At 43.9% G+C, this 13683-nt stretch overlaps 1 protein-coding gene across 1 annotated transcript in view; it reads left to right on the forward strand.

Moving 5' to 3' along the window:
• The window catches only part of LRIG1 (leucine rich repeats and immunoglobulin like domains 1), a 137101-nt gene that overhangs the window by 90839 nt on the left and 32579 nt on the right, over positions 1-13683 (forward strand). Inside the window, exons 4-7 of the mRNA XM_032775758.2 lie at positions 6557-6694; positions 7824-7967; positions 11315-11458; positions 13092-13235. Coding sequence (XP_032631649.1) covers positions 6557-6694; positions 7824-7967; positions 11315-11458; positions 13092-13235 — 570 coding nt within the window. The remainder of the gene's footprint in view (positions 1-6556; positions 6695-7823; positions 7968-11314; positions 11459-13091; positions 13236-13683) is intronic.

Here is a 13683-nt window from a genome sequence, read left to right on the forward strand (position 1 = left end):
CCAAGGTAATCCAGGGAAAAAGGGTGCAAAATGATTGTCTGCCGTTGCTTTCACGGAGGAAGGATTGAGTGACCACATTTACTCAGAATCACCCGCGACACTGTTTTTGCATTGGGATCTCAACCCAGAATTCCAATGGGCGAGGGAGACTACAGGAACTATGGGATAGCTACCCACAGTGCAACGCTCCGGAAATCGACGCTAGCTTCAGTACATGGACACACACTGCCGAATTAATGTGCTTAGTGTAGCCGCGTGCACTCGACTTTATACAATCTGTTTTACAAAACCAGTTTATGTAAAATTGGAATAATTCTGTAGTGTAAACATACCCTTGGTGAAAGCCTGGCCATCTCCCAGCTACCCAAAGCTCGTGTGCAGAAGGAGGAGGCTGAGATTTCTACCCATGTGCTGCAGTCACTTTACCCTGCTTGAGGACTCCATTGTTTTCATACCAGCCTCTGATTAAGTTATCTGATGAGTTTGAAACTCTACTGCCTCCACTCTCCCATTGCTGGAAGGGAGAGCAACCTGTCTCTCATCCCTGCTCTAAGCCTTCTGTCTGCAAGGGGGAGCCTTGGGGGAGGTATCTGTCTCGGTCACTCTCTCCCCCGGCTTCCTTCAGCATCATGGCTGCTGTGGGAAGGGGAGAAGTGAAAGATCTCTGTTACTCTACCCAACTTAATGTTTTTTTGGATACCTCTTCCTTCTGATTAGCTGTAGCCTCTGCCTCTGCTGATGCTTACAGCTATGCCAAGCAGCAGCAGTGTGAAACCAGAATTATTCTTGACCATTATGCTCTGCAGCCCTCAGGGTGCTGAATAGCACAATGAGACTAACTAGAGTTTCAGTTTCACTCTGTTGCTATTTGGCAAAGCTAAGAGCAGCAGCTGAGGAACCAGAGATGCCTGACTGTAGACTCAGGAAGTTAATGGCAGATTTGCTTTGCATTCAGCTCACCTCTGGAAACTTTTTTCTTCATGACAGTGTTTTAGAAATGTAATTTTTTGTTTTAAACTAAAGCACAAATCTACAGATATGGGTTGTTTAGGCCCCCTTCATACTTGTGAAGAAATCTGCCGATCTAGCAGAGGCTAGTGAGAAAGGGTGGCTTTTATGCTCTACTTATAAGACAGATTTGGAAAATTTGGGCTGAACAGATGGCACTTTTATCTGAGGTGACAGCAGCGGGGACCTCTGCCATGAATCTTCTCCCCTGTTTCTAAGGGAAGCAGGTCTTAATGCTGTCAGCCTCTTCTAACCTCCCTGGGAACTGGAGTGGGGGTCGCTGCCAGAGAGTGAGCAGAATGATGGCATGTAATTCCAGGCATCAGTTAGTCACGGTATATTTGATCCATCTCATGTAACACTGTCTTTGATCTAACTCTTGACCATGCCCTCTTTGCCTGGCCTTTCCCTGACATCAGCCCTTGGGTGTCCTTCAGTAGCAAGCGCCTATAATTCTCCTTGGCTGGGAGGTCTGGCTCCTTTGGTACTTGACCATTTTGAAAATATTACCCAAGAGTAAAAACTGACTTTTTATCTCTAGATTTCTCTGCCCTCTAGTTGTTCCTAAACTCCCACTTTATGCTCATTCTGACAGTGTGTTTGAACGATATTAGAACTGTAGCTGAAATGCATATTCGCTCAAGTCTCTCTCTCTTTTGAAGCTTGGTTTTATTTTTGATGCTTATAACAGGTGTTGGTTTAATAGGTTTGCTGTATCCGATTTCTTTCTCCCCAGAGCCCAGCCAGCACTGTAAACTGACACTAGATGAAGGCTAAACATGTGATTTCTTCCCGCCTCTCCACTCTTCTCTCACATTAAACATTTGCACTGCACACTAATACAGCCCATCGACTCAGGCCTTGTCTCTTTAAGAAATTTGCATTGATCTAATTTAAATCCATTTTAACTGATTTAAACTTGTGCAAACCCTCTTATTTTCCATTGAAGAGTGGCTTGCTTCTGCTTAACTTAAACTGGTTCCTAATAGAGTGAATCTAAACTGAAATAAGCCTGATTGAATCCTAAATAAGGAAGTCCACACAACTTTCTGCACTGGTTTAACTACACTAGGGTGACCAGATGTTCTGATTTTATAGAGACAGTCCCGATATTTGGAGAATTTTCTTATATAGGTGCCTGGTACCCCCACAATCTGTCCCAATTTTTCATACTTGCTATCTGGTCACCCTAGCTACACGCTAAGTTGAATTGGCCAGTGCACCTATATTTTATTTAAAAAAAGCCCTTTGTAGCAGTGAAAGGTGAATTTTCTTTCAATTAGCACCAGTGGGAAATGCCTCACCAGTCTGTTTATCAATAAATCGTCACTAAAACAATTAGCACTAGGGATACCCCGGGGATTAAGGTGTAACTTTATTTCTAAAACACAGTCCTGGATTCCTGGAAATGCTGTGATCTTTTGAACTTGCACCACCTGTCTTTCCTGCCCCACTTAAAAAAACAACTCCCCCTTCCCAAATCCTTTTCTTTGTTTCCTTTGAACATTCCATTTGCTTTTTAAATTTTAAGCAATTGAGCAGTGCCGAAGAGTGCCAAGGAAGTATTCACTACAAGTTGGAAACAGGTTCTTAGCTTTTGGCTGGGTTTTGGATGGTTTGGGAGGTTCATCTGAATAGTTTGGAATACCGGTAGGTACGTTTCACAGCTGTACAAAGACTAGTAAAGCTAACATAGCGGAGTATGTAGGATTTACTTTGCACTTAGAATATTTTGCTCATTTAGCACCTTTCAGGTGAAAGTCTTTTACAGTCATTACAGACCTGAATGAGTTTAGCCTCACAGCATCCTGGTCAAGCCAGATAAATAAACTGAAGGTACAGAAGAGTCAAGTGACATGCCCCAGGCATGAGTCAGTACCAGAGCTGGAAGCTAGGTAGTCAGAGGCTTGGCTGCCAGTCCTGGCTCTAATTACTGGATCTCATATTAAGCATAGTCATCACAGCAAACACATAGTCATCTTGTACTCTTGTGGTAACAATGGCTGAAATAAGACAGTAAAGCACTGTTTATTTGTGTTTCAAGGCTGATCAAGTATTTTCATTAAAATTTCATCTGTAACCTGTGCAGTCTAGGAAGTTAAAATAATGGGTACCCAGTAAAATCCCCCCTCTTTCCCAGGCATTGCAAAGGGGGAGAGAGCGGGGCATAATGTCCTCACAATTTACTCTGCTTTCAAATTGCCTGGGGAATGGGAACGAAGGAAACTGAGCAAAAAAGCCCCACGCAATAATGGGAAGGGTTAAACAGTGTTTCAGTGTCTATTGAAAGCACAAAAAAGAAAATGTAATCAAGCTGGTGAAGGTTTGGAATAAGTTGTATTTATATCACACGTTGTGTATAGGAAAAGTCATCAGGGCTGGTTTTGTTTGAAATGTGTTCCGAGATGGCACAGCGCTTGCAGCAAGCTGTCCGACGTTCCCCAGCTGGAACTGGCTGGAGGTGGTGCTGAGAGTCATTCCTTGCCATTGGCCCATTTTTGAGAGAGAGAGAAGCCTGGCTTTCCTATGTGAAATAATGCACACCCCTTAATCCACCAGCTGCAGCACAAGAAAAAGCAACAGCTGAATGGACAGAAGTCACCTGGAAACTGCTTGAACATGGCTCAGGTCAAAATAGTATCTTACACTTCACCCACCTTTTCCTTTCCTTGTTAAACTGGGCCCTGTGGTAAACTCTGGGACATTGTGCTTTTGATGCATGATATACATACAGTAATATTAATATTCCAAAAAATGACATCTATTTCTACTTCTAAACTGCTTTGCACATCTGAAGCCATTTCATGCTTTCAATCCCTTAGAGTTGCTGCTTTTTGTGTTTAGTAATCAGCAGGTAATTTATAGATTCTTGGTGTTCTTTTGTATGAATCTACAATTCCTAGTAATTTACAGTTAGATTCTGGTTGTGGTTCCAACAGTAGGTCTGAGATCAGAGTTGAACGCATAGTCTCTGATTCAGCACAGCTTTGAAACGCACGCTTAAGTTCATTCCTTTTTAGCAAAGCGCTTAAGAATGTGTTTATCTTTTAAGTATATGCTTTGCTGAACAGAAATGGTTTTAAGTGCGTTGCTTAAAGTTAGGCATGTGCTTAGGTGCTTCCTGAATTGAGCTCTTAGCCACAGTTTGTTTTAACATTACCTCTTGTTGCACTCATTTGAAAGGGAACCTGTCAGCTCGAAAAATCATATTTCTGTCTGAAAACTGGAGTTTGCTGAAGTGACAAATTCAGATTATTAACACAGGGCAGTTGGTGTAAGAGAAATTCTTTTTTCTGGGTGTTTAATTTATGGATATGACAGCCTCTTTTGCATAGTCAATTTCACTGTTTTCCCTTAGGCATACCCTGATTCTGCATATTCTGATTGTATGTCTACATGGGGATTAAAAAACCTGTGGCTGGCTCAGGTCCGCTGATTGAGGCTCAGGAGCTCAGGGTTAAAAATTGCTGTGTAGACGTCAGGCTCCAGCTGCAGGGCTTTTATTGCTGTGTAGACATACCCTCTGGAGCACTGTCGAGGCTCTGGGATCCCTCTCATGTAGAATTCATTGCAGGAATGAGAAGGCCGAAGTTTGTTTGTTCTTTGCTAAAATAACCTTTACATATATCAACAAGCAGAGCAAAAATAAGTTTTATTTCAAATCTTTTTAAGATTTTTTTTTTTTTAATTTCAGGATGCAGGGCTTGACTCTCATTTATTCTAAGGCCTATTTATGCCACTTTGGCAGCATATAAAGGGGCTTCCCTCACCGTTAGACCCCTTTTTCATGGCCAGGATGGTGCAAAAAGGGCCTTAGGATAAAATGTTCAAAAGTAGCTAAGTGACTTGGGATCCTAAATCCTACTGACTTTCAATGAGATTTAGACTCCTAAACCATTGAGACACCTTTTGCTAATTTTACCCTAGGCATAAATGAGAATCAGACCTATCCTATTCCAAGGATGATTCATCAGACAGTGGAATGTTTGAAACTGACTAATTTAAATTTGACACAGTGTCTCTTTAAACCACCAGCTTAATCTGTGGAGAAGCAATCAGTTTTTTATTAACGAGAGGGAAAGAGGACATTGTGCTGTGGAGAGTTACCTTTCCTCACCATTCGTGAAAAACATTTTCAATTCACTGAGCTGGGCTTCTGTTAAAGGGTTTTGTCTGGATTTATAAAAGCTGGGGAAGATCTGGAAACAGAGAGAGGGAGATGGCAAGGACATGTTCAGAGATAAATCCCTACATGTGAATATTGGATCCCAAGTGTTTATTTAAAAGAGATTCCTCTGGATCTGGAGAGCCTCGTGTTCCCATTTTGCATTCAAGAATGCTTTGGCTGGCTGCTGGCTTTCCACCTCTCTCCCTTTACTTAGAGGGTAACTGGCTTGATTAAGCTGTAGTCTTTGTCTGAAATCACTTTACTATCTCTTATTATTCAGCAGGTTCTCAAGTGTCTGTGAATGTCTCTATTTAGAGCTGTCTGTTTCAGCCTTGCCGGTAATAGTAATGACTGTTAACGCTGATCTAAATTCATGTCAGTCATCTGCTTTACTCTTTGTGTCTAATGCCCAGCATACTGAGAGAGATTTTAAAGTTTGGTTGCTGTTCTTCCTTCTGAGTCAGGCCAAAAAGGAGTTAGAAAGAAAAGAGAGAGCTTTTTATTTTAAAACTAAACTCTTCAGGTGCAAACAGATTTGGAGTGCTTCAGTTGTTTGACAGCTGTGGAAATCCAGTGAGTGATTTGTAATGCTTTCTGTGAGCAAAACAATTCCAATGTTAAATCTCCAGACTATTGATGAAAATGCAGCTGGCTTGAATCATTACTTTGGGGCCAGATCCTACAAACACTGCTGAGTGCAGTGTTTAGTGCCGAGAGTTACTCTAAGCTCACTGTTTGGTCTAGGGTAGTAAACAATATGCTGGGAAGTGATTGCAGGATCAAGCCCCTGGATACTGTTTCTATGTGTTAGAAATTATTGTAATTGTATCTTAGAGCTGGGACTTTTGAAAAGGGCCTCACAACTAGGCAAACAACCCCCAGAGGCTTTCACTGGGATTTAGATTTCTGTTTATCTCCCTTTGAAAAATCCCAACCTGTGTGTGTTGTGTTGGAATTTTGGCAATTTGCTAGATCATCAGGTGACACTGGGAGAATTCCCGTGACAATCCCAATCCTGCAGTCTCTCTTAATAATACATTTATCTTGGGAGTTAAGGATATGGAAGGGATCCAGAATTGGGCCCAAATCTCTGGAAGGAAAATGCATCAGTGGACTCGATAGTTAGTGAGGAAAGTCTTCTATCAAAATAGAAAAATCTCCAGATGTTTGTGATTTACTACAGTCTGACTAGCCAGAGAAGCAGCAGGGGGCCAGTGAATGTATCTCTGACATTGGTTTCTGATTGGACTGTTTCAGAAATACATTAAATTCCAGCGTGGAAAGCTAAGTGGCGAATGATGGAATCAATTGTTCTCTCTGGTTATATTTTTTTCTTTAAGGAAACTTGATTCTCTCCAATTCTCATCCTGTCTGTTCCAGGCATCACAACAGGATCCGCAGGATTGAAGCAAGTCAACTGAAGCCTTATGTTGCCCTGGAAACGTTGGACCTGAGTTCCAATGACATCACGGAAATACGAAGCAGCTGCTTTCCACGGGGACTTCCCATAAAGGAGCTGTATGTTCTTCTTGTTCAGAACAGCATTAGTCGAGTTACCGCAGCAAAAAGGAGGCCTTCAAAATTGCCTTTAAAAAAAGCGTTGCTAACAAACATTTCAAATAGAGCATTATAATTGTGGGTTCTAAATGCAACAGTGAATTAAAACTCAGCCAGTTGTGTCCCCGTTCCCCACCCCCACCCCACTCCAGCCTTGTCTTTATGTTATTTGATGTATCTGTGGATAATGCCGGGATGTCATTTTGCCAGCTGCACTGGGAGCGGTGTACAGTGACAGAGAAAGGCACATATGCCCTTCAGGTGCGGGCATCCTGCATTGCTATGGAAACCCGAAGCCAAAACAACTATCCAGGGCAGAGACTGCTCTTCCATAATAGGAACCCTAGAAACATAAGGCTGGAAGAGAGGGTGGCTAGTCCACCCCCAGGATGAGGCAGGATTAAGCATTCCTAGCCTAGACCGTCCCAGACAGGTGTTTGTCTACCTTGAGGTCTGTGCCTTGCATCTAGGAAAAAGTGGCTGTTTTCCTTGTGATCATGTAGTCACGTTAAAATGGACGTTGGGTAACCCTTATTTTTATAGCCATGTATATCAGTGGTCAGTGGGAGCCAGACGAGCTTCCCTTGAGCCATGCAGGAAAAATACAGCATAATCCTAATGTGTATGTGGTCAGTGATACTACGTTAGATGTTTTCTAGAAGGCGCAAAATAATGATGCTTCAGCATACATTTAAAACAGCCTCCACGGGTTCTGCCCATAAGCCGTGTTTGTGCATAGGAGTGTGTATGCTATGGGTTTGATCCCACTCCTCTGACTGGAGGCCATCAGAGTGGAGTGACAGCAATGGCCCCTGTATGCTGTGGGTTTGACAGTGAGCCCACCGACTGTCTCCTTCATTGGAGTAGGTGGTGCTGAGCATCTGTGAAGGGGCACTGAGCACCTTCCGTTGCTAGGCGCTGGCAATGTGCTTTGGGAAAGTGTGTTTGTTTTTATTTGCCCTGAAACCTGTTCAGTTCCAGTGTAATGTGTCTAATTTCACCAGCCTGTGTGGAGGCTAAGCAAAGGCTGATAACTAACAACGAAGGCCTTTCACACAACCGTTACGTTTTCTGTGCTGATTCATTACAGCAACTTGGGGAGCAACAGAATCAGCACCCTGGAGCCTGGTGCTTTTGATAGTCTGTCACAGTCCCTGCTAACACTTCGACTGAGTAAAAACAGGATCACCCTGCTTCCTGTTAAGGCATTCGGGTTACCCAGGCTAACGCAACTGTGAGTAGAAATGTGCACTTTAATTAAGGTTAACCAAACTTTATGGAGAGAAAATTTCCCTGAGGACATACACACCAAATGTAACCCTTCCTCACCCTGCATCTATAAAACTTGGAATAAGTTATATTTAATAGCCCTGTGGCGGCACCTAATAAAACAAATTAAGAGGGGGGGGATGGGGTGTTTGTCCGTCTTGTACCTATTCATTTATTTAGGTCACTCTTTTTAGATGAAAATAATGTAACTGATCAACCTCTCAGCTCTTTGCAGTATCAAATATATCTCTCTCCCTTAAAGCAGCCAGTAAAAATTTTTTGGTTGGAGAAAAAAAATGTGTTTTGCAAGTGGGCAGAAAGAGCTGAGTGACAGCGTTAGTTTTCAAGACCACACAGGTATCTTTATGTGGCAGTAAAAATGCAAGGAAGGAAGGTTGTTAAACTGTGCAGTGATACTTGAGTGGACAAAGTAGCACTTTCGATGAGCTAACACACACGTTGCTGTTGTCTTGGCTGCAGTACAACGGGAGCTACGTGGGCAGAGATCTACATGCGCATCTATAAATGTGCCTTATGTGCAAACAGTCAATCTAATAGTTTAGCTTTTCCCCTTTGCAGACCAAATCTAAAGCCTGTTGCAGTCTTTTCGCTGAGTTTGATGGGCTGAGGATCAAGCTCTGTTTGCACAAAACACTATAGATAAGCTTGAAACCAGTCCCTCTAAATGGCAAATCATCATAACCCTATTACGTAAACCCAAAGAGCCTAGTTTTGTTCAAGCTTTAGTCATGGTCAGTGGGCATCGAAGGTCAGGGGAAACCTTGCCCATGCTCTGCCCTGAGGCCCTGTTCTCTCACTCTACCACTCCCCTGAAGCTGACTGGTGGCCTGGAGCTTGGGGCACAGGCCAGGAGTTGGGGCAGCCCAGGGGTGGGGCTGGCCAGAGCGGCTGGGGTGACCAGGGAGTCAGGCAGCTCGGGGAAGCTGGGGTGGGCCAGCCCGGGCTCTGGCCATGGGGTAGCAGGGCTTAGAACTCCAGGAGGTGGGAGCAGGGCTGGGAGACTAGCCTCCCTGAAGTGGGGGGTTCACCCACCGCCAGTGACTTCTCCTACTACTCAGCCACATTTTGCTTGTCCCTTGGGAAGCTTGTTTATGAGATGCTTGACTGCGTACAGCCATGGGTGTAAATTTGCCCTTGGATGCATATAGGATTCACGTTTCCTTCAGCACTGAACATCTACCAGGAAGTTTTGAAGAACACCTAAGCTATTTAGGACAGTGTTTCTCAAACTGGGGTCGCTGCTTGCACAGGGAAAGCCCCTGGCAGGCTGGGCCGGTTTGTTCACCTGCCCCATCTGCAGGTCTGACTGATCACGGCTCCCACTGGCCATGTTTTGCTGCTCCGGGCCAATGGGAGCTGCTGGAAGCGGTGTGTAGGGCTGACTTTAATCCGATTCACCCGATTCCCCGGAATTAGGCCCCACTCCAAAGAGGGCCCTGCGCCCGTGCCAATGGGGCCCCGCTCCGGGAGTCTTCAGTGGCAGCGGGGTCCTTTGGTGCCGCGGAAAACCCGGAGCAGACGCCCTGCCACCAAGTATTCTACTTAGGCCCCGCGGGTCATAAAACCGGCCCTGGTGGTTCGAGACAAGGGACTGCGGCCAGTGGGAGCCGCGATGGGCTGGACCTGCGGACAGGGCAGGTAAACAAACCGGCTCGGCCTGCCAGGGGCTTTCCCTACACAAGTGGTGACCCCAGTTTGAGAAACACTGATTTAGGAGCGCTTTCCATGGAGAATCAGTGGTATTTGAGCTCCTAAGCCCCTTAGGTGGAAGATTTTCAAATGAGTCTAATTTTCCCCTGTATGGATATAGGAATGAACATCTACCTATATAGAACTGCACACAAAGTGTTATTGATGCTGTAGCTGGAGTTCTAGAATTAATCCTCTATAACTTTTCAGGTGAAGTATGGTTGAACAGTATTGCTAGCAATGCTGCAGAGCCGGAAGTGGCAAGCCTGAAGTAGTCCTTTAATCGTGCTCAGAAAGGATGTTAGGATAGCATTAAAGCTGAGTTTTAATCCCCAAAAATCAGAAAGCAGCTGCTTCCACCCTCCCCACCCCCCCAAACAAACAAACAAATAAAACAAAACAGCCCTGTGTATTGCCCTGTGACAGCTGCTACCTTGGCTCCCACTGGAAAGTGGAGAAGGTGCCTCCATTGGGTTGGTTTTGCACCCAGCAAGCTGGGGTCCAGGTAACTGCTGTACACATACAGTGTAAGAGCACAGGCATTTTTGCAGGTGCAAAATTGGAGGCAGATTTGAATATAATATGAAAGTTTGATCTTCCTGTTTAAATCGATGCATCTGTTCTTAGTACACCATGGTGGATGAAATCCTGCTCCTGTTGAAGTCAGTGGGAGTTTTGCCACTGACTTTAGTGGGGCTGGCATTTCACTCTGGTGCCTAGATCTAACTCATGGCATGATCTGTAACTGCCTTTTCTAATGCCGTTGGTATAGGTTAAGTCAAGTCACCAGTTATACTCACATATTATTGGTGAGTATCGTGCACAGAAATAATTGGCTTGCCTAAATTTTATTTAAACTTTCCTTAGTTTTAAAAAAAATGCTTAATAAATAAAACATTTTGGAGGTTTCATCGGAAATGTCTTGTTTCTTTCTTTATTACTTTCTTAATATAGGGAAAAAAGGCTTCAGTTCTCAAGGAAACTACAGGTTATCCTTCCAAACTAGTAATAAAACTTGCATCTGGGGTCACACTTGACATATGTTTGTCAGAGTAAATTTTTACAGGCCTGTTACAAGCCTCTATAAATAGAGGTTTGTAAGGATATAATGCTGATCCCTAATTGCATGGGTTTGAATGGTGCTTCTGTGTTGGAACAGATGAAGTGTGAAGATTGAACTCAGTTGATGAAAAGTATAAATGGCTTATCTGAAAAGCATATGGGGGGGGATACTATTCTACATCCATTTTACTTATTGCCCTATATTGGAGTTTTCTCAGGGCTTAAATTCAGCCGGAGCAGAGCTCTGGTAAATATTTTCAGATCCCCAGGGCTGAAGCCGTGAGCCATGAATGGTTGGGTCGGGGCTCTGGGAAATACTCTGGAAAATTTAAGCCCTGAGCTCACTAAAGAAGGAGTTTGTTTAAGAGGAAATGGGTCCTGGTGACTTTCCTGGCCCGTTTCCGATGCCCTTCTGCTCTCTCCTGGGAACAGTTCATAGAGACATTGTTGGCATTCTTCCCCCCCCATTGTTTGTCACACAGATGATTTCATGACAAAGGACTGGGATTTAATACATTTCTATGGTGTTGATGATTTTAGGGAGTTAAACCGGAATCGCATCCGCCTGATTGAAGGCCTGACGTTCCAGGGATTGGACAGTTTAGACATTCTGAAGCTGCAGCGCAACAACATAAGCAAACTGACCGACGGGGCCTTTTGGGGTCTGGCCAAGATGCAAGTTCTGTAAGTTGGGGGAGAGATTTATTTTCTCTGTGCAGTGTGGACTTCTCCTGTGATCTCCTCCTTTCCCCCACAGTTCTGCCAGGGACTGGTGGGCATTCTTGACTTATGACCTGCCATCACACAACAGCAGGTGGAGGATGTTTGTGCTCTGAGATCTTCGATTCTGCCTCTCGTCCACTAGATACCCAGTCTCTGCTCTGCTTTGTCAGCTTTACGCTGCTTTACTTGCGGTGATTGTAAAAGGACGGGAAGGTGTAATGCCATTACTGGTGCCTCTTTCTGTGCCATGGGTGCACTGGATTCCAGGGTGCTGCCACACATAACCCTTCCCCTTTCTCCAGCAACCTGTATCCCTGTGTCAGTGTATTGAGTTTGGCTGGTGATTCTGACCAGATTACATGAGTTGAATAAATTACTGTTTCCAGGTGAATTCCCACTGCTCGTCTCTTGGACGCTGCCCTCATTTAGTGTCCTGAGAAACACCTCCTGCTGCGTGGAGATACGACGCCCATATATCCAACACTGCTTAGAATATGGTCCCAGAGATCCCTGTCTTCTGACTGCTGCCTGCCAGCTGTTCAGTCCACATCCTCCAGCAGGGATTATTTCAGAGACCTCATGTATATTTGTGTGCAAACTAAAGCCCTGATCTTAAAGTGAGCCTCTCAGGGCCCCATTGACTTCAAAGAGGCTCTGCACGGGGACATAGCCAGGTGCTGCCTCACATTGCAGAATCTCCTTGCATTACCACTGTGATTAGGTGACCATCTATGGAATTGATCTGGAGTGGAAGCTGGACAGAAGGATTTAACAACAGTCTCACTCCCCTTCCACAGCATAGTCAATCAGAGCTCCTCTAGTAAGATTTGAAATTGACTATTTATGCCTTATGTACATGGTAGAATCCTCTTGAAATATATTTATGTATTCTTCAGAAATCTTTAGGAAACATTGCAAGGCCTCTCCAGCATAAATGACACTCACAATTCAAATGCCTTTTTATTCCCAAACCCTTATCAATTCCCCAACACCTCCCCTCCCCCAAAAAACCCAAATCCTAACCCAACATGCTGTTGATCCCCAAAAGGGAGATGTGCCAGAAACTCCATGAGGTCCACTAACTTTGCTGTTGATTTTACATGGAAGGCACTCAAATACTGTGATGGTGAGCAGCAGTATAAAACCCTAAGATAGATAAAATAACAATGCCAGAGACTCCTTGAAGCTTGTGGATACACAATGATTAGCTTTGTCCAATTCTTTAGGAGAATATAAAAGTGTTTGGGCAATACCATTTAGCCTTTGTTGCAACAGAGCTCTGGGAACTAACTCCTGTTTGACACTGGAAGAAGGCGTAAAGTGTATCTGGGAGGCCGTTTTCGCATCTGAACAAAGGATGATTAAATAGCTCCATATTTTTTTTTCTCTTGTGTGTTTTTGTATTTACCTACTCAGCAGGCGTGCACACATGCTTGGGTGTGTGTTTTAATGTACAGAACTGGGCTTAAAAGAAAAGTGAACATTTTATAGAAAGTTTCCCAGTTCTTTCTGGAAGTCCTAAACGGCGTCAAAATGTGACTCATGCTGTCTGACGGTGTGGATAGTCTGTCATTTACCCTGCTTGTCTTCATAGGCACCTGGAGTATAACAGTCTGACACAAGTGAACACCGGCTCTCTCTACGGCCTCTCATCTCTCCACCAGCTTCACCTCAGTAACAACTTGATATCCTACATCAACCCTGAGAGCTGGAAGTTCTGTCAGAAGTTGCATGAGCTGTAAGTTGCTTCCTGATAGTCATAACAACCTTGTTTGTTATTACGGTACCTGCTCGAAAGTTGTTTGTGCTGGGCATAAGGAATAGATCCTGCTAAAAAAAAATATACATTCGTTTACAGGGACTAACAGGCAGATTGAGGTCACAGTTTGCGGCTCCTTTTAGGTTATCTAGTTGCAAGACTTGTGTTCTCTTGCACTGAATCAACTATACAGCTCAGAGGAAACTTTGTTTTATTAGTCTGTATTTTACAGTTGACATAATAAATAATCACATTAAAACCACCTAGCATCTGGCTACCTCAAAAGCAATGAGTGAAGTGTTTTACTCTTGTCTCTTCTGTTTATATATTACTCTTACTATAGGGCTCATCTGTTGGAAGGTAAATACGTTTGCCTCATTCTCCTGAGATTCCCAGCTGTGAACATTTCATTTACGATCTCTTTGAT

The sequence above is a fragment of the Chelonoidis abingdonii genome, chromosome 17 (genome assembly GCF_003597395.2).
Source record: "Chelonoidis abingdonii isolate Lonesome George chromosome 17, CheloAbing_2.0, whole genome shotgun sequence".
NCBI lineage: Eukaryota > Metazoa > Chordata > Testudines > Testudinidae > Chelonoidis > Chelonoidis abingdonii.